This window comes from Dromaius novaehollandiae, chromosome 17, assembly GCF_036370855.1.
Source record: "Dromaius novaehollandiae isolate bDroNov1 chromosome 17, bDroNov1.hap1, whole genome shotgun sequence".
Classification (NCBI taxonomy): Eukaryota; Metazoa; Chordata; class Aves; order Casuariiformes; family Dromaiidae; genus Dromaius; species Dromaius novaehollandiae.
The window spans coordinates 11,718,327-11,739,262 of NC_088114.1; the positions used below are offsets into that span (position 1 = coordinate 11,718,327).

The 20,936-nt window shown below is 37.0% G+C and overlaps 1 protein-coding gene across 5 annotated transcripts in view; it reads left to right on the plus strand.

The window, feature by feature from the left end:
- Positions 1–20,936, plus strand: part of CABIN1 (calcineurin binding protein 1) — a 129,410-nt gene that overhangs the window by 37,361 nt on the left and 71,113 nt on the right. For 3 of the 5 annotated variants that reach the window (XM_064522186.1, XM_064522185.1, XM_064522187.1), the window contains 3 exons: positions 283–461; positions 11,585–11,767; positions 14,071–14,408. In XM_064522186.1, the coding sequence (XP_064378256.1) occupies positions 283–461; positions 11,585–11,767; positions 14,071–14,408 (700 nt within the window). The remainder of the gene's footprint in view (positions 1–282; positions 462–11,584; positions 11,768–14,070; positions 14,409–20,936) is intronic. The other 2 variants (XM_064522189.1, XM_064522190.1) reach the window with 1 other exon arrangement.

Below are 20,936 nucleotides of genomic sequence, written 5' to 3' on the forward strand. Positions count from 1 at the left end.
AAAAGCAAATGACTTCTGGGCATAGCTTAAATAAGAGACTTCAGGATTTTAGTGCTTGTAATTTGTCTTGTTAGTAACTGTAAGATAAAGAATGTTTCCCTATTGATCAGTGATAGGGAAAAATATAACCTGTGGTAAAAATTCATCATTTAGAATTTACTAGTAAGATTTGATTACTGTTTTGGAAATATCATGAGAACATAATCTCTTTCTGTTCTTTGTATGCATATATATACACCTAGTACTTTAACGCTCTCTTTAATTTTTTCTTCCCCATTCCAGGGAAAAGACTTGCATGATTGATGAAGACTCTCACTCTTCAGCTGGAACAGTGCCGGGCCCTGGGACTTCCCTCCCCTCATCCTCCGGTCCAGGTCTGACATCCCCACCTTACACAGCCACTCCAGTTGACCACGATTACGTCAAATGTAAAAAACCCCGTCAGCAGGCAACGCCGGACGGTACAGTCCCTGTTCTCAATACTGGCAGCACAGGGAGGTGCTCTAATCATGGGGGGTTTGACCAGGAATGATCAAACTGCTCATTCAAGGAGGGTGATGGGTCTGTGGTAACACGGGCAATATTGAAGCTCATTAACTTTAAAAATTCACAGTGCTTTAAATAGAATCAATGCACAGTCAGAGCTTTAAATACAAAATTCAAAGTTGTCACCTGCCACCATTGGCACTTGTCATTTACTCTAAATGGGAATGTTGAGGGGAATTTGTAGCTGATTGAATTTTCAATACTTTTCCCATCTCTAGAGTTAAATGTCTGCCTCTTGAGCTTGTTAGAAAAGATGTGGATTCAGTCTTTAGAAAACTGGACACAATTTCAGTGTCTGTGTGAACCAACCAGGTGAAAATTTGAACTGTGGCTGAAAGAAGACAAACTAAAAAAAGCAAAAGAAGACAGGATTATTCTTTTTTGAAGGAGGCAGGTGGCAACTATGTTGAATATATTGTGTATCAACACAAAGTGATTTGCATGATAGTCCTGTAGACTTCATCTTTTAATTTTTTCTTTATCATTTACAATGACTGGTTAGCAGCTCATCTCTATAGATTATAAAGTGATATCATAAATAATTGGCTTAAAGAACCAGAAGGTAGGGCGGTATCAAAGTGTTGTAGCAGAATTTTTGTAATATATAATACACTTAAATAATAGAAATTAAGTTACTGTTTAACCTGACGTTATTTGGCTAGAAATTCTATTCCGATACTACTTTTCTGGCCATTTTTTTTTATCCATCTGGGTCTGTATTATAATATCAGCACTCGGGAAGAAGCAAAATATTTGCAATGTATAGCTTAGTGTTGATAGAATGTGGCAGGCCCCATAGAAGTGCTCTGCTTGATACCAGTTTATTTCTGGAGGGTGGGCTGCTTCCAGGCCTATTGTCATTTTTTGAAGAACAGTAATCATAAACATATTTTTACTGATGCAGTTTTGAAACCAACATGTGCATGCCTGGAAACTCTGCAAGGTGAATTTGTTCCTTTTTCACTAACGGATAATTCTTGGGGAACCTGGCGAAAGTTCCTTTATCTTTTTCATTACATTGAATAGAGAAATGTTCATTTTATCCATGCTCACATTTCAATCTGAAGTAATTCACTGGACTGTTTTGATATCATATATAATGTATTAATGTGAATAAGTTACTTAGTGGTCAGGCTCTTCTATTATTTAGCCTTTTGATGTCTTTTTGACAAGGCAAACAGAGAGTGCAAATATTTGAATATATCCTAAATAATATGCCCTGTGAGAAACAGTTCTGCCTAAGACTACATCTGTTTAGGTCCTGCAGACTGATGAAATATTCCCAGGAGATAGATAAGTTAGATGGATACGCCAGTATGTGCCATTAGTACATTCACTCAAAGTAAGGTATTATGGGCTGTGGCATGCTAATTGCCTGATGGGAGCAAAGCGGGCTGCTTACAAAGCCTGAAGGTGCAAGCTAAGGAACAGCTACACCTGTCAGGCCTGAAGGAGCAGTTCTTGGGTCTGCTGGTTTAGCTAGTTAGTGCTTAGCATCGCTGCTGTCACGGCAATTGGAAATGACAGCTGCCGAAAGAAGCCAGGTTAGGGTGATCTTTGGGCTGGCTGTGTATAACTATGACAAGTAGAATTGCAAAGCACTGCATCATTCATACTGTTTTGTAAGTTGCTGGCAAAACTGAACTTTGGATACAGCACACTGAAGAGCCCCAGGAAATTGAAATATTTGCCTTGGGGCTACTGCAGATGGAAGGAGAGCTAACAGGCTGAGCAGTGCTCAGAAGTCTTCCACTTTTATAGTATTACATATACTGTGCTCCTTTGCATGTATTTGCATTTTACTTGTATTAAAATATATACTTTTGAAGTAAAATGCTCTTGACATCTTGTATGTAATCATATCACTGAAGAAGACTGGTGCCTGCTTTTCCATTTTACTGTTCCTAAAAATAGCAAGAAAAAAATCCATCATTCAACTAGTCTTTGGATTTTTTTTTCTTACTATTTTGACAGCAATTGAAAGTGTCTGTTTTGCTGTTCACAGATAAGACAGTTTGGCCCCATTTCAGCCTACATATTTATTCTTACTGTGGCCTGGCAATACTCTTATTTACTCTTGTATCAGTGTTGTTGATCATGTACAATATAAACAAAACAACAGAATTATATAGACTGTCCCTCCAAAGCAAACATAAGTTCAGCAATGACTGGGATCCCACTCAGCCAGACTGGTGAGGCCTCTTTTGTCCCTTTTTGAATGTTACAGTTGAAGAAAACATGACCTGCCAGGAAATAGAGAAGGTTTTGGGTTATTCTAGGGAAGAAAGGTTAGTCTAGGGAAGAAAAGTCTCAGGGGAGGCATGATAGCAGTGTTCCCTAAACCAGTGTCAAAGGCCATATGAAGAGTGAGAGGGGAGGGGAAAAAAAAAAAAAAGTTTTCCAGCTTATCCTATCCATAGGGGACAGAACAGGATGTATTAGACTTAAATTGCATTAAGTAAAATTCAATCTAGAGATTAGAAAATAGTATTAGAATAATATTAGGAAACATATAGCAAATACAAGTGAAACACTGAAATATTTCCAGGGGAGAGTGTAATACTGCAACACCTCAACACTGGAAGTCCTTAAGAAAAAGTGATACAGCCATCTGCCAGGAATAATTTTGTCCTGTTGGAAAATGCAATGGACTAGATGAGCTCTTGAGGTCTCTTCCAAGTGCTTTTTTTCTTTTTTCTTTTAATAAAATCTCTGCCGGTGTGCCTTCTAGTGCAGCAAATTATCTCAACACAAGCAGGACAGAATTACTGTACAGCCAGAAATCCTTTATTCAAAATATGGGGACTCTGATCTTCAAGCATGGTTCTGTAGATAGATACAGTCGTGAGGGCAGGCTTACTTCAGATGCATCAAACGTGCCCTCATGGTTTTGTAGCTCTCCAGCACATTTTGTGTGTGGAAAAGGATGATCTGGATATGCATAAATCACTGTTACAGTTGAGAACACTGCAAAGCTTTATATCCAATGAATGTTGGGGATGCTGGTTTTAAGTTATGCGTTTCATGAAAATGGGAGAAAGGAACCAGTAAATACAGCTTGTGAAGTAACCAAACTTCTAACTGTTTCTCCTCATGGCAGCTGTTAGCCCAAATCTCCTTAAGGGAGAGAGGAATATTGCTGAGTGTCAGCTGTTATTTGCCAGCTGACTAGCTGCTGTCATGTGTGTAAAATAGGCAGCTTCGTCTCTCTTTTCTTGTCTCTCCATTCAGCAGCATCTTTTCCTCCCTTCTGTTAATGCTGTCTTTCCTGGTGTCACCCCATCTGTTGCTGTTTTATAACCCATCCACAGTCGTCCCCCCAACCCAATGAAAATGTGCATTTAATAGTGGAAGCCTGAGATTTAGACTCTTACCACCTCCCAAGAGGAAACTAGGAAACAAGAGGAACAGGGAACCCAGCAGAAACCCAGTCTATCATTATGTGGGATATCACCACATTTAACTTGCACAGGTAGATGGCCATTGTTATATATGAAAACAGACTTTCTCATTGTCTTCCTTCAAAAAGGCTGGATGTGTACAGTCATCAAAGAAAAAGCAGAGTACAGATTTCAAGCTGTTTAAGTTTAGCTAAATTTTGCACTAAATACTGAATTTAGTACAGAAAGCAATGAAAGTATTTAAATAAAAGAAATCTGAAGGAGAAGTATGGCTTCCAAAAAGTAGACTGGGAGATTGCTGTGAGTTTTTTTTGTTTTGTTTTTTTTCCTCTGAATATGCCTTTTGTTGTATTGATATTCAATTACAAATTATTGTGATGATATGCAGTTGATGTATGCAGTGCTCATTGCTATTGCAGTGTTAAAAGTCTTATCGTTTAAGTCTTCATCCATGTCATGTAGTATGTTATATGTAATTAGATGTAATCATCCTATTTTTGTTTGTCTTTGCCTGATTGCTTTTGCAACCAATATTGCCCGTGCTGCCTCTAACCTTTACACAAATCTCTGTTCCCCAGGCATTCTCTTCCTGCTTTTACCTGTCACGGCTTGCTTTTAATAATTGGCAAAACCTGCATGATAAACTCACTGGGAAAGGCTACTCGCTTCATGCTGTGGGAGAAGTCCTGCTTCATAGTTTGTTGGTCCTGTAATTCTGCAAATGTTATAATGCACTTTTTGTTTCTTTTTTTCTTTTTTGGTAAATGGGGGTTCTCAACTTCCTGATGAGCCAAAGGTGATCTCTAAGACACTTTGCATCAAGCTGCCACTCATGCCAAACTAAGTAAGCTTCAAAGATGGAGTGGATATTTCTGTGCAGAAAAAGAATGTGCACATTGTGTTTTGTAAAATGAAAGTCTTAGCCTTCAAAATTCACTGTCTTACAGTGCAGAATGAAATCTTCATGTCTACAGCACATGTGCCATTCTAGCCCATGATGCTGGATGTTCATGGGGACTGCATACCAGGCTACATGAATGATGAATCAGATCCGTTCTGTTTCAGTATGCTCCATTTTTACCTTTCCCCAATTCAACCTGCCTCTGATTTTTATTTTGTAATGAGTTTGAGTGAAAAGGCAGTGCTGACATTTCGTATGAGGTTATATAAAAAAAGGATTTGACTAAGGAAATGGAACACTGGTAAACAACGCTATTGCTCTGCATTTGAAGATGGAAGGACACCAGTACAGGACTGCAAGTTACTGAAACCCATTCAGTGATCTGTGCAGCTGGACAAAACAAGCTGTCATCTTTGACTCATTTTTATAAGAGAAGTCTCTTTATACATTGAGAGGGCCTTGCTGTCTTCAAGGTATTACCTGCTCCCATGCAAAACTCTGCAGTTCTTTTTTGTTTTTAATAATGTGCAAGTGCATTTTGATACAGAGCTGAATGTTGTCTTCTGTTATGAAACTTGCCTCAGGAATGAGAACTGTGTGATACAAATGATGCATCATGTTTCTGACTACTGAACAATAAAGAAAAATGCTCATACCTACAAGTAAAGATAAAAAGGGAGAAATGGAGGCATGCCGAAAGCATAAAGATATACAGAAAGTCTGTGCACCCACAGCCTTTGAACAACCCATCTTTATTTCATGGGGAAAATAAGCTTTTTTTTTTTTTTTTTAATATATAGTCAATTATCCATAAGCTATGAACTGTGCAGCAAAATTTTTCTTTACTGTAAACTGAGTTAGTATGTTGCTTCTCAGAAGAACTTTCTATGCTGATCACTTCTGATTTTTGACTTGTAGCTGAATGTTCATCCTATTTCAGGTACCTTCTTTTAATTTGGCATATGTTTTCCTTCTGATATCTGAGATGTTATCGTTCAGAAAAAATGCATTATACCCTACTGGCTTTCTGAGCATGTTACCTTCCCCCAGATGCAGCCGTTTCAGAGGTCTCCTCCATCCCTCTTTAATTTCCAGGAAGTTTCAAGGAATGGAGGGCAGACAGCATGGTTACTGAGCTGCATTGCAATTCGTTGACAAAGGTAGAAATCTCACTTGTATGGGCACAGTGAAGCTGTACTTTAACTGCCTTGAGAATAAATTCCGTAAATTTGCACCAGGAGCATAGTCTATCTGACCAGCATGTCTATCAGCAAAAGCTTTGTCATTAGGATTGCATGTCTGCTGGGCCAGGCCACTCGCACTTTTACATGTCACTAGTTGCTCTTCAGCAATCCAGAGGTCTCTTCTTCTGTGAGTGGACACAGTTTAGGTAACAAGGACTGTTCCACAGGACTTACGGTGCATATGGGAGAATGCTGACATTGGGTAGTAAAGTATTGAGCCTTTTTCTTTTTTTTCATGTTTCTTTTTTTTTAAATAAGCTACTCATTTAGATTCCCCATGTTAAAATAACTTCTTCCAGTTAACATTCAGGCACAACATCTGCATGCCTACCTATTAACAATGCAAAGTGATGAAGGCTTTTTCTAGTATGGAGGTATAACACAGAAGTAGGAATTTTGAAATCAACCTAGTAAACCTGTTTCATTCAGGATAAGATTAATCTTAAAATACTTTTAAGAACAGAGCTAAGTCAAATGGGATCCTGAAAAATATTGCCCACTCAATTATCCAAGTGGCTGAAAGGATCTCTCCCTGATAAATCAAAGCTCTTGGCAGTACAGATGAAAATACAATTTCCTATTTCCCAATGACTTCCCCCCCACCCCCCACCAAAATCTAATAGTTGTTTTGCTATTAATCTCTTGGAAAGCTAACTAAAGCTCCCTTCTATTCGTTGTAACCTTTTCATATCTTCTGTCCAGTACTGCTCTGTTTCAAGTGTTGACAGACTAGGTGACAGTCTGACACAGAAATCACTGAAATGTCTGTTATAAGGAATGAATACTAAAAATAAAATGGCATTGCAGGGCAATGTATTCTTAATCTTTAGAAAGAAGCATGAAGTACTAACTTTACATCAAATTGATATTTCAATTGGTCAGGTTGTTTGAAATCTTTCCAGAATTTAGGATGAAGTAACAAAAAGTAATAATGCAAAATATAGTAATACCAAAGAGAATCTGATATCAGGACATACTTTTTAAATAGGAATTTTGTTGCTCTTGTTTAGGCACCATTTAATAGTCCTTTTTCCTTCTTCATCTCCACCAAGGATAACAATCTTGAGTCTTAGTGCAGAGACACATTAATAGCCAGTGTCAATTTTCTTATGCTAACTTTGGAAATAATAGGAGACTTTACTGGAAGGGACCTCAAAAGAATATTTAGTCCTTTGTTAATGACTTGCTTTTAATTGAGGGATCACTTAAGCTTTTCAGAAAAGTCTGCTAAATTGCTTTTGAAGATGGGAGGAATGGAGAAAATACTTTAGGTAAATAAAATACTAAAAATAATCATTTTGATTTTCTTCAATTATACTGAATCGCATTAAATTGTCTTTAATTATAGCAGTAATGATTAAAAAGCACTAATGTGCTCCTTGAATTAGCATTTTTCAAAGGGACGGGTATCAACAGCAGTTGGGAACTAGCAGTTACTTCTCATGTCTTGCAGGCTGCAGTGGTCTGTGGTGTCAGTTGAGTAACAGTTATTTAATCCATATCCCCCTCTCAACTACAGTCAACTATTATCAGATGAAGCAAAAGCTTTATAATACATATAATGAATGTAAAACATATATACTACACAGACACAAGCAATATATAGATATATATGTGAATTAGGCTATAAGAGTATAGTACTGCCATGTATGAAGTGTGTATAAACTATGTTTTAAAAGCAGAGTTAGGGTAGGACTTGGTGCAGCTGCATTAAGTTCAGCATCATGAACTGCAGCATTTAATTGTCGACAGAGCTCTTTTGTTGTATGAAGGTACATCTTGTATAACCTACCAATGAATGATGAAAACTCTTAGTTAAATGACGGCTGTTTGTCCTTGAAAACCTCCAGTGATTCTGTGCCTTCTCTATGCTATTTTTAGCTGTATGTAACAGTTAAACTAGAGATTAGGAAAAAAAGTAACTTTTTTGCTGCAATTAAAACAGGTTGCCTCTTGCTGCATACTCAGGCAATATGAAGAACAATTACTATAGTTTTATTTCAGTTAATTTTAGATATTTAGAAATATATCCTCATCTTTTTGAAGCTAAACAAGGCCAGTTCTCCCAGTGTTTCCTCACAGACCATGTCATTGATCTCTTAGATTTTTTTTTTCCTTCTTGTCTGAATTCTTGCTAGGAAATCAGTGTGTTTTGGGTGTATTGTTTTTTTTTTTTTTTAAACAGTGGGTCCCAAATACAGACACTGTAATTAAGCTTAACTTTTATTAGTGCTTTGTAGAGTAGAAAGACTCTCGTTTATGTTTTCATATGAAGTTTCTGATTATACATTCCAGTGTAAGAGTTTGCTGGGATGTTTTTGTAATAGCATGACATTTTGACTCGCATTCAGTTTGAGAATTACTAACTTTGTACAGGCACACGTGAATTCATGTGTGTGCAAACACACACATGGTCTTTTCTGTAAAATGGCTGTCTTTATTTGCTCACTGTTCTGTATTTGTGCAGTTGATTATTCTTACCTAAATGCAGTAAGTTCTGCTTGCATGTGTTGTGTCCTGTTTCTGAAGACCACATCTGCAGTTTGAGATCATTTTCGATCCTAATCTCTGCCAACATTTTTGGTAGCCCCCCTCCCTGCTTTGTGTCATCCGCACCTTTGGTGAGTGTTCCCTCTATTCAGTCATCCAAGATACAAATGAAAAAACTGAATCATGCTGGACTCAGAAACTTTCAGGACCTCTCTTTATGCATTTTCTCATACTAACAGTGAACCATTAATTAATACTGCGTGCAGCTGTCCATCAATAATAGTTTCACTTTATAGTCTGTATAAGATTTCTGTATACTCATATCTTGGTTATGAGACTTCAATATTAGTTTGTCAGAAGTCAAACTATATGGCACCTGCCGCTTCTGCCCCTCTTGAAGGATCTGTTCCATGGTTTGAACATTGGTCTGACCTGATTTGTTTATGATAAATCCATGTTTTCTGTTACTGATCTTGTTATCTTTTAGGTGCTCATAGACAGATTTATTTATTTATGTACAAATGCTTTCCTGGAAATTGAAGTGAAGCCAGCAGGCTAATAGTTTCATGTCCCCTCCTTTTGACCTTTTATCTTTTTTAAAGACAGGTACTATATTTTCTGTTTTCCAGTCCCTGGAACCTTACTCTGTGACCTCTGAGAAGTTATTGCTAATTACTATGATTGCTGCTGCTAATTCCTGAAGTACTCTAGTGTTTTTCATCATTCCCAGTTGGTTTGAAAGCATCTACTGCATTCAAGAAGTATCTAAAATAATAGCAAGTAATCTCAACACCTCTTACTTTTCAGTGATTTAAGGAGCCCAACATTAATATCGCCAAGATTTTTTTCATACAGTAGGTGTGTTGAGAGAAAAGGAAAATGAGCATATATACGTACACATACACTCTGTTTTAGTAGAAATTTCAAGTTAAAATAGCAAGTTATCGATAGAAAGGAGGTATTTACACTTGCTACCCCTACTGGAAAAACTTCACTGCCATGCATACATTTGAAATGTAACATGCTAACTCTCACATATTGATCTAGCAGTTCTTGATTTACATTCTAATGCTTCATCTGTCGTTACCTACGCATCAGAACTGACCTCCAGGCTTACAGCAACATTTGGGTGTTTCTAAATCTTTTTTTTTTCCCTCCCCTTCTCTAGGTGAGTAATTCACCCTCTTTGGAGCACATGCAGATGCTTCCTTAAAAATCAAGGCAGCTACTGTCAGTGTGTTTCTGATGACACTTGGGAGTCCAGTGGTATCCATTGGTGCCACAGGATATTATTAAAGCTTTATAAATGAGTCATTGAAAGCTTGATTGACCTCTCTTCAGAATCCTTCTCTTCCCATTCTCTGTAATTACATACTTTCTATATAAAACTTGGCATCATTAACCAACCATAAAACTTCAAGTAAGGAAAAAATACTATTCCCCCATTCTTTTTTAAGATACAGTTTTATTAAGGTTTTTTTATTGGATGGGGATATTTTCTTTGCGTGTCAATAAAAAGCCTAAGAATTGCATAAGACTTTGTTTAAATTTTTTGGAATCTTGATAAACAAAACCTGATCTGCAAGCTGAAGGTCAGCAGAGGGATTTATCTTGATAAAAGAAATTCGTAGGAGGCCCTTAGCTCTCTCCTGAACATACGCAATGTGGACGGAAAGGAAGAGATTTAATTAAATTATCAGCTCATCTCAAGCAAGGGCCTTTGCTGTTTTTATTTTGCTTCTTGATCATATCAAGCAAATTAATTAATAAGATTGCATTGGGACTACCTAGACAGTGACTATACCATGCCTCTTGGTTAAGCTATTCCTGTATCTTAATGAGAAACCGTAAATTACTCTTGGTCTACAGATTTAGAGAGAATAGCCTGTATGGGAATTTTGTTTTGGAAGCTGAGTTCTGCTGGCACAATATTACAGAAAAATGCCAGCTTTCCATCCCAGTAGGAAAAATATGTATGCATCTTTCTGTCTTTCTAGTGGAGATATTAAGTTCCTTTTTTTGGTCATGTAGGTTTGCCTCTGACAACCCCTGATAGATAAGGACTTGCTTATATCAAGCTGGTTTCAAACATGGGCGAAACATTTTAACCTGCCTGTTCATTCTGAGGTACAAACATTATCCCCCATAGTCACAGTCCTGTACAACTAACTGTCTTGCACTGAAACAGCTATCAGCGGATTAACAACTTTGTTCTGACTGTAACGTAATCAGTGGCCACCAAATGCTGCTCCACCCAAGTATACGTGTCAAGGCTGAGTCACTTCTCTTATTCTTCTCTCTACTGCCTTGAGGTCTGAGTTTTCCTGTCTGTCTTAGACTGGGTTCTTTGATGGGTTGTTTATTTGCCATATGAAAGCATCTTTCAGATCACTTAATGAACAGCATCTAACACTTGCAGGATAGATGGCATCAGTGATCAATCCTGTCTCATCCTCTTTAATGATATTGATTTTTTTTTTCTCTCCTTCACAAGTAGTCTTTACCAATATTGCTGTCTCTGGTTTCTCTTACCAAATGGGTTTTGATTGTGTCAGACGCAACAAATTACAGAGGGTGCTTTTCAAGGCAAATGGCACAGTAAAACTGCAAAAGTTGATAGGACCATAGAACATTTGAAATATTGCATCCTCAACTGCTAGTCAATGTTGAGCATCGCTTTTATTGAACCAAGTTCCAGGATTGTGTTCTTGGAAGAAATCTGCTGGGAGGGGGCATGCTAATACAGTAACGTTCAATAATACCTTATGAAAGAAGACTTTGGGGTTTTCATTTCGTAGCTCAAAGGGGTGAGGTAAGCCTGATATATTGAAGTAGACAAAATAAATACCTTTCGGACAACTGAATGGGTGGTGGTTATGGATCCTGTGTTGCATTCGAAAGAGGTTTGCAGAGTGGTTGCAATTCTATGTTGCTGTTACCAAGATGCAAGTAACAGCTTGATGAGGATGAAATAGTGCATTTCTTCTTTATCTGTTTTGCAGAGAGGAGTCAGGATAGCACTGCAGCAGTGCTCTCTGATTCCAGTTCCACACAGGATATGTTCAATGAGCCTGCCAGTTCTCAAGACAGCCTGAGGAAGTCTTATACAGAGAAGAGGATTTCTGCTTCCTGTCCTGATGCACTGATACCCAACAAAGAGACCCCGGGATCTACAGAGGAAAAGAGTATGACCATTTTAATACATAAAATCAGCTAGTGTATTTTAATTAAAATGTTTCTTCCAGCATGTAGAAGCATTGAGAGATGCTGCACCGTGAGTGAGAATTTTAACTAGGTATTATTGCTGTGTGTATGTGTGTAGCTTGAAATTAGAACTGTTTATTGTTCATATGGCCATCATCTCAATTTGCTTTATTTTAAAACCTTATGAACTGAAGAATTATGTGACAAATTGCTGTTGTGATAGCTGTTTGATTGGCTTTCCTTCTGTCCTTAGATATTGATGCCCTTTTTGTTCTGGCCCAGTAACAGACTGACATTCAATACCTAGAAGGGCACAACTAGTGGTATTAGATATTTTATTCCACTGGATACTTTATTTCAGTAGAGAAGTGGGGTTGCTTTCTTCCACAGTTTTCCATATAAAATACCTTAGTGTTCCATATTCCGTTGGAAAAATTGTTTCAAAAAAAATTTTTTTAGACCTTCTAGTATTCATTAGCTGAAATCTCTCCTCCCCCTGCTGTACAGTTGGATGCGGTAGCAGGGCGACTGGACTTCATTAGGGAAAGAGATATGGAAAACAAGACTGATGTGTTAATTTTGCCCATGCTTCTGGATTGTGTGTCCTTTGAAATGTGGGCTGATAAGTCTTTTCTGCCAGTTCAGACTATGTTTTAGTCTCTTCCAATTTCATAGATATGTAAAGCATGGTATATGAATAGCCATGATTCATTTCACTGATCTCACTGTGAACAAGTGCCTGCTAATTATTTTTTATTAATGTTGCATATATAAAAACTTTTGTAGCTTATTTTTAAGAATATTTTACTTCAGTCTTGCCTGAGTTAAGGAAATCTGTGGTGATATGTTTGTGTATGTATAGTGACGTAGGTACGAGTCCCTAAATTTATAAAATTATGCTTATACTATCATTAATTCTAGTAACCTTTTGGGAGTTGAATCAAAAACATGGCTCTTCTTCAGACTTGCAGTGAGTTGTGCTATTGCCATCAGCTGTATGTCTGGAAAATTGCTGAATGCATTTTTGCATTATTGATATTTATTAGAACAAATGTTGTATCTGAAAAGTGCCTTCCTGACTTAACTACAAATATTATCAAATGTCAGGGTTTATTAAAGCTTAAAAAGCTTAAATGATACCTGTATGGTTTTTTAATTCATTATGTGCATTGTATATGTATTAAATGGAAAATATTTGTACATGCTTTCGTTACCTGTGCTACATGAGCCGCTAAAAAATTTTCCACTTGTTTGAATTGTCTAAGGCATAATTAAATGATAACAAAATCCAAAAGCAAAGCAACCTCTTTATAGAGTAAAGGCCTACAGATTTGTCATATATAAGGTACTTGAAAAAATTATTTTAGGAAATAATTGAATCTTCGTACTATAATGCTCTCTGTACAGTAAAATGATGGTGGATAGACTTCTTCAAGCAATTTTTGAAAAATTTCTGGCCTGGAAAACATTCTTGACTTGAAGTTCAGCTTTATCAGAGAAAAAGCTAAAGAGCAAGTTAATCCTTGTTTAGTGGCCTCTAGCCCACTGGGAGATAAGGTCTAATGCAAGTGGTTCTTTATCAAAGAAGACAGTAAAATTCTGTGACAAAAAAATCAAAGCTAAAAAAATGTAAACTGCATGTCTTGTGCATATTTTCAGCAGTAAGGACTAGCTAGCATTAAATGAGAAAGTTTCCACTGTGACAAATGTTTTCTAATGTGAGATTTGATATCCTTCAAGAAAAGAGGGGTCGATTGAACTATGATTACCGAGTTCACTGCAAAAATATTTGGGTGCAACTGGAGGTTCTGTAATATCCAGAAGGCCAGATTAGCTGCTGCTGATCATTTTTTCTGAGCCTAAATCATATTCTGAAATTGTGTTCTTCTAGATGGATTGTTAAAAATAACAAATTCCACTTGTTGGGATAACTTTATTTTTCTGTTCCTTCCTTCTTTCTTTCCAGTGTATGTTTTTGAATTTAATTTTTTCTTTTGACACCCCCCCCCCCCCATTCCCTTCCAACACTGTATAAATCCTGCACTGGGTAAGGTAGGCTGACTTACTACTATTGCTCAGGGAAAAGTCCCAAATAAAGATGACAAAGAGATCAGTGTGTGCATGGCTCTGTTAATGAGCTGAAGATGACTTCTATATTAAACACCAAGAGTAGTAGTAATTTTTTCAGAAAGCACTGAGATAATTCTGTGTATATTTTAATGAAGAAAAGGGTTACCATTTGTTTATATCATTTTTGTCATGCAGTCTACTGTTAATGTTCCAGTTGCAGGAAAGTCAGAAGAGCTTCTGGAGAACTCAGAATCTTACCATTCTGCTGAGCCTGCTGGCCAAAAAGTTCTGCTGGATCCTCAGTCTGCTTCTGGCAATCCCATCAAAGCTGCAATCCCACAGCCTTCCCAGTGGGAGTGCAAAAAGAAACCTGAACCTTGTGGAGATGCATCTGAATTTCCTCAGTGTCTTCCAGCAGACCTTGAGGAGCAGCGAAAGTTCCTGACGGAGCAGTGTATTGCCTCCTTCTGTTTGTGTCTCAGCCGCTTTCCCCAGCACTACAAGAGCCTCTACAGATTGGCTTATCTCTACACATACAGCAAAACACACAAGGTGAGACAAACTGCTGATACAACAGCTGGCTGGCTATTGGTTTATTGCCTGAGTAAGTAAACCATATTGCCATTTGTGTTGTTTCAGGAGTCTCAGTATTAAAATGCAGCAGATATAAGTTGTTCGATCCAGTCTGGATTGAAACTATGCTTTGGGGAGTCTGCTGCTCCTAGATCATTTATGATTCATGTGTGTGAGGCCAGATGAGTGGGAAATTCCTTTCTTTATTATTGAACTAAGGGGTTTTTTTGCCATTCAGCAAAGAAATGGCTTTTAGGTATGTCATATAAATAATTATATTCTCGTAAAAATGACAGTAATTATTTCTTTTAACGAGTAAGTGGACTGAAAAGTGACTTGAAAGCAGAAATTCATCAGTATTGATGTAAAAACACATCAGGTGACGCAGATATGCTTTCTGGGTATCTTAGGTCTTCATCTATAGAATGAAAGTTTCCCTTGTGCCAGAGCATAGAGACAATTAATGCATTGGGCCCATTTTTTAAACAACACACAAACAAAATTGCATGCTTAATTTTGTATGTGTGTTCATTGTATGAACACACATAAGGTAAGAGTGGGTGCTTTAAAATGTAAGATTTGATGTTTCTGTAGGTCTATGGCAAAAGCACTAGATTTCTTGCTTCATTCATGAGATCTCACATTACTGTGTAGTTTAGGGTAGTGCATTTTAATCATAAGGAAATAAAATGGTTCCTCAAAAATCATGCTTTCTAGTCAATCAGCAGTATTTTCACAGAACTCTGAAAGGATTTCAGGTTGTTTTGAAAGGACTATTCTGGAGCAATCCAGAAAAAGAAGCTAATATAAAGCCACCGTGAAAATAGAATTATTAAATATCTACCTCCCATCATACCATTGGGGAAGGCCCAAGTTTTTAACACCTACGTGCATTCTCTTCATCTCCTAGGAATAAGTGCTTTCTGTAATACTGTGCACAGGATTAGTGTAGCCACCTGATGACTGTTTAGATATAAAATCCTAACTATTTCTACACAGTGGTTGAAATAAGAAATAAGGCTCAACAGAAATACAGCTTGAAATACTCCAAAGTGGGATACTGCATTTTTTTTGTCTCCTGATCCTTCACTTTGCATTTTCATCTCCTTAAGTATGACAAAATTATTTGCTGTTTAGAGATCACTGAATCAAAGTCAGTCAGAGATCCTCTTGCACACAACCTGTGGTATTGGTTTAAACAAGGCATAACAGTGTCTTGGTCACTGTAATAGAATAAGTGCATATTTGAAGTGAAAATAAAATAACTTTCTTCTTCCTGCATGATTCTTGCATGTTCTGCACAGTAGAATTAATTTCAGAGGCCTTCTGCTATTAATTAACATTCTTCTGATTTAAAATCATTCCTTTCTTTTTTTTGATTGAGCATGTTTATTTTATGTTCCAAGATGGTAACAGTGTTGCAAAGAGGATTATCTCCCACATAACTAAGCAGTATTTGTAATGCACACATACTGCATTCTCCTTATGAAAATGGTAGATGGATATCACTGCAGGAGTCTGGTAAAATCTGCTGCATGTGGATGTTATAGAACTTGATCTACAGGAAGTATGACTTTCATACTTCTGCTATGCTAATCCTTTGTCTTTCTGAAATATCAGTTAGTAAAATGTGTATGAATTGTAAGTCCAAATTCATCAATTATTTGACTAATTGTGATAATGAAGGTTTGAACCCACAAATTTCGTACTTGGAAGTCTTGTGTCATGTCACATGCTGCAATGCATTGCTTCCTGAATTCTCTTCCTAACCTACATCAAAGCTTTTATGAGCTGAAGTTCCACTCTGTATCCTAATACTGGAAGGGAAGGGAATGGAAGCAAATCATACCACTTAGTACCCGTAATAGAAAACTTATTAACAGTACTGCTTCAAACTGAGCAGCAATGTGTATTAGCAATCAAGCGTAAGGTGTTGAATATTTCATTTGGCTGTACAGTGATTATCCAGAAAAATATGACCATTTTTTTAAGAAAGCTTGTTTTGAAACATTCTTATGCTGTTTGTATGTGACAGTTGTTAATTTCTTCATGGAGCTAATCATTAAGAGGAGCTGTGGATTCTCGCAATCTGTCATTACCCTTGCTGACAAATGATTGTGTATCAACATTCAAAAAGAAAAGCTGCTGTTTTCAATTCATTGGTTCAAATAGCATGTCCTTGCCTGAGGAACTACTTGCAAAATATTTTCTTCAATTCCTTTTCTCTTGATGATGTCTTTCCTTTGCTCTTTGTATCTCTCTCTACATATAAACATAAACTTAGTGATTTGTGATGTTTTTCTGTATGAAACACACAGTGTTGTCTAAATCTCTCTCCTCTTGGAACTCAACAAACTTGACTCTTGCTGATTTGAGGCCAGTAGTTATCAGATTCAACTAGGACTGTTGGGTTTTACTGTCCTTTTTAATTTATTTCTGCTGCATGATAAACAGCTGCTCAGCAGCATTAAAAAAAAAAAATCCCACTAATATATATATGTACAGTGCATGCTGTCATGTGGTCATAATTTTCTTTTTTAGACCGCTAGTTTAAGTTCTTTCATAGAGCAACGTCAAATACCTGTGATATCTTTGACACAGTGATACACTGATATATCTTTAGTGGGAGTTTTACTCCTAAACAAATTTAAAACACAAAAGGCAGCTACTGCAGCAATCACCAGAGCTAGAACAATAGTTAGATATCCTGCTAACAAGCCCAATATATATATATATATATATATATATATATATGTATATAAAGTAGATAAATTAGATCAGGTTGAGTTGCTATTGGGGCAAATGAGACTACTGGTAAATTTTAGAAAGCTGAGATTAATTTTAAAATACATGCAACCATGCTGGAAAATTCAGCATTTATGTGCCAGTGCCAGGAATCTCTGTGAAGAATTTAGACTGATGGCCAAAATTCATGGTTGGCCAGGAAAGCAGAAGGTTGGCAGGTCTCCATAGTGCATCGAACAACAAGCTTTCCATATGCAAGCTGTTTTCTCCCATGTTACTCTATTACCGATTTTGCTGTTCGGCGATTAGTAAAAATAGTCATCGGGCTTTCTTTTTTTTTTTTTTTAACATCCTTTTGAAAATCAGCATTTTGTTTGGCTACACATTCTGTTTTCTTCTCCCCTCTAAAATTCTGCTTACTCTATAGAGGCTATTTCTCTTTATTTTATTCTGTTATCACAGCAAATTTGTACATAGCTGCATTTTTTTTTGCATTGAATAAACGTGCAGGAAAGTGAGGGTGAATTTTCAGAAGTTGTTATTTCATTGCCAGTTTGGGCAGTGCTTTTAGTTTCACATTCACCTTGTCTGTCTGTCTTGAAGAGCAGTCTTCGTCCTTTGTGATGTTAAATTTTTACCTCCAAAATGGCAAGGTGTTGTTCATTGCTGTAATTAACAAGTTCTGTGAAAACTGAACATTTACCTTATGTTGTCATGGATCGGTATGTAGAGTGGGTCTGATATTCTTCAACTAGCAGATTGCCAGGAAATAAAAATATTTACTTATATACTTTTTTGTTATGGAATGAAAAATACTTTGCTCATCCTCAAAGATGCTTCTCATGGATATTGTTTGTATGACTTAGTTTCTCCTAAGTTTGTATCATCTATTATGTCCACTATTAACAGAGCCCTTAATGGTTTTTAACAATTATTTGCTAGCATTGTGGTGTACTATCAGTAATATAAAGCTAGAGTACTTGGCAAACAGGTACAATTCGCTAGCTGATCCACAGTGTACTCACTGACTGAATGTGGCAGTTGACTTGTATTGTGGAGTAATTTTTAAAAATATTTGAAGAATTCCAGTATCATGGTATGCATTACAGCTGTTTTAAATACTATTTCAGGTGAAATGTCCTCTGCTACATTTGCAAGATGAGGTTATGAGTTTTGGTTCAGAAAGACAGTATGAATTCACTGCCATATCATTCTATCTGTAGCTTTTATAATATTAATCATCCATTACCTGGATTGAGATATACTGATTTATGCCGTTTAAGGCTTGTGATACTGAGGCCAGATTTGGACCCAGTAACCATGAGGTACTTCACAACAGAGACATCAGGGCCTGCCTGACTGTACTGGCAAGGTGTCTTTTACGTCATCATTCCTAAGAAGACAACAGTGGTTGTGTTGATAATTACTGTTGTGTGAAAGACTTTCTAATTCAGACTGCGTTGATTAATGTCAGGTATAATATAATGTCAATACTGTGCAGCTGTTCAGTCAAACCAGGTATAATGCACTCATAAAAATTACCGATTACATGTAGACTTAATATATACGCACACATACTGGCATAACATGTAAGCTAATATATCTAAGTATTTCAAGTAGCAACGGTTTGGTAATAACGTTTCATTTAAAATGCTGCCCTTCAAGGTCAATAGTCTGTTTATTATGCTTTGTATTTGGTGCTGTAGCACTAGTTCTTAATGAGACAAAGCCTGTCTAACAGACTATAAAAGAAAATAGGGGGAAGGACTAAGGTATGTTAGGACATTCTGTACACCTCTCGGCAACACTTCAGCGTTCCTGGCTTAGGTAGAGGTGGCTTTTGACGCCGTGGAGTTAAGGGGTATCTATCTCTGAGGTGATTCAGATTTCCACTTATCTGACCATGAGAGATTTTCCTTTTTCATTTTGACAATGCAGGTAAACTTTTTTGCAAGTTACTGTCAGTCATCTTGCCTTTGAATCTTGGGGTGATGAGGATGTGGGAGGCAATTGCTGAACTGGAAAGAGTACTTTATAATTGCCCTGAGTCAGACAGCTAAATCCAGCACTTCAGACTGGCAAGCAGTGTGCCAAGAAGAATAAATCCCTTTTGCTATGTCCTGGATCCCTTCACCCACTCCTAATAACTCCATCGGCTAAAAACTGAGTGGAGCAGACTGTAAAAACTAATGAGTTGAGACCTGCTCAGGCGTATTTACTGGGAATAACTGATCATGCTGTTTTAAGAAGGGCAGTGGAAATTCTGTAACTACATCTTTTATTCCCATTAGTTTTGATTGTGTGAAGTTACCGTGTAATTGCCCCATTTGTCTGAATGATCTTTTTTGCTCCTAGCTAGGTTACTGTCATCATCTGGTTCAGTAAAAGCCTATGAATTATATGTACAAAATACATGCATATGGACGGTCAGTATTATGTACATAGCACATCACCAGAGCATGACACTACACTTAATGATCTCTTAACATTTTCAATATAAAACTTAGATTCAGGAATAATATCCACAGCTTAACTAACAAAGAAGACCAAAAAAAATTTAGACTGGGAATTTATATATAAATTCTATGGTGGTGGTCTCTCTCGTAAGGTTTTCTTTTGTTTTTTTAAGATAGTTTTAACTGTAAGATTCATGTGACCACACATTAAGCAATTTTTTACTTTGTTTTCACAGTTAGTAGAATCTCCTTATGCTTCTGATTACTTTGATTAATATAAAATAAAGCATTTGTGAGCCTGGATCTTCAGGTTTATGATGGGCTTATCATTTTTGCTGGATTCTGATTTTATTCAAAACAGGATGGTTGAAAGATCAAAGTCAACTGTAGGTTTGTTTATTATGATTTTTTTTTTCTATTCTATTTCACTATCAAAAGTAGTAGTACATCGTTCTTTCTGGAATTTGAATATTGTGAACTGGATCTTCTGTGTGCTAGAGTTTAAGGAGGGGAACAGAAGAATGGCCTGTGTTCATCTTCCTGTTTTGGAGTTTTTTAATTGTTAAGCTAATTCTTGGAATGGAACAGAGTAAAACCACAGTCCCTACCAACTTGGAGTAATACTCGATATTTTTGTATAGGTGGTTGGGATTTACAGTAGTCTTCTCTGTAGTTCCTTCCTTGTCTGTTTGGGATCCAGCATTTTGAGCTGGGAATGGACTTGTGTGGACAGCTGAAGTTACACTCTTCAGTGTCTTCAGTCTTCAGGTTGCCCTAAACAGAAGGATTCTTCAGATGACTTGGCTGTAGTGTGTTTTATTGTCCATGGTACCACAAAGCAGGCATCTCTCACAACTCTCTAGAAGAACAGAAAATGTGCAGACTTGTGTAGTATGCTGCCATTAATTTTTTTAAGAAGAATTTTAAGCAAAAATTTTAAGGCACAACTTGCAAGATTCATTTCCTTAGCTTATAAAGCCCTGAAAAAATAGGTTTTGTGGCCCAGAGCAGGGCAGCAGTGTAATCAGTGTAACACAGAAATCCTTAGATGGACTATTGAGTAACTTTGAGTGAGGCAGCGCCATCTCTTCCTTATATGGGGATGCATCCATTTTTAGTTCACAAAAATAAAATGGAGAATTTCATACATTTTTGATAGCAATACAACTTAAGGATCGATTTTTGCTGTGTTGACATTAAAGACTGCTTTACCGCTAGCTTTCGTGGAAGACTAGATCTTGTGCATTCTTTTCTGTGTTGTATTTTCTTCTGTACGTATTTCAGAGTATTTTACAGGCTTAGGTTA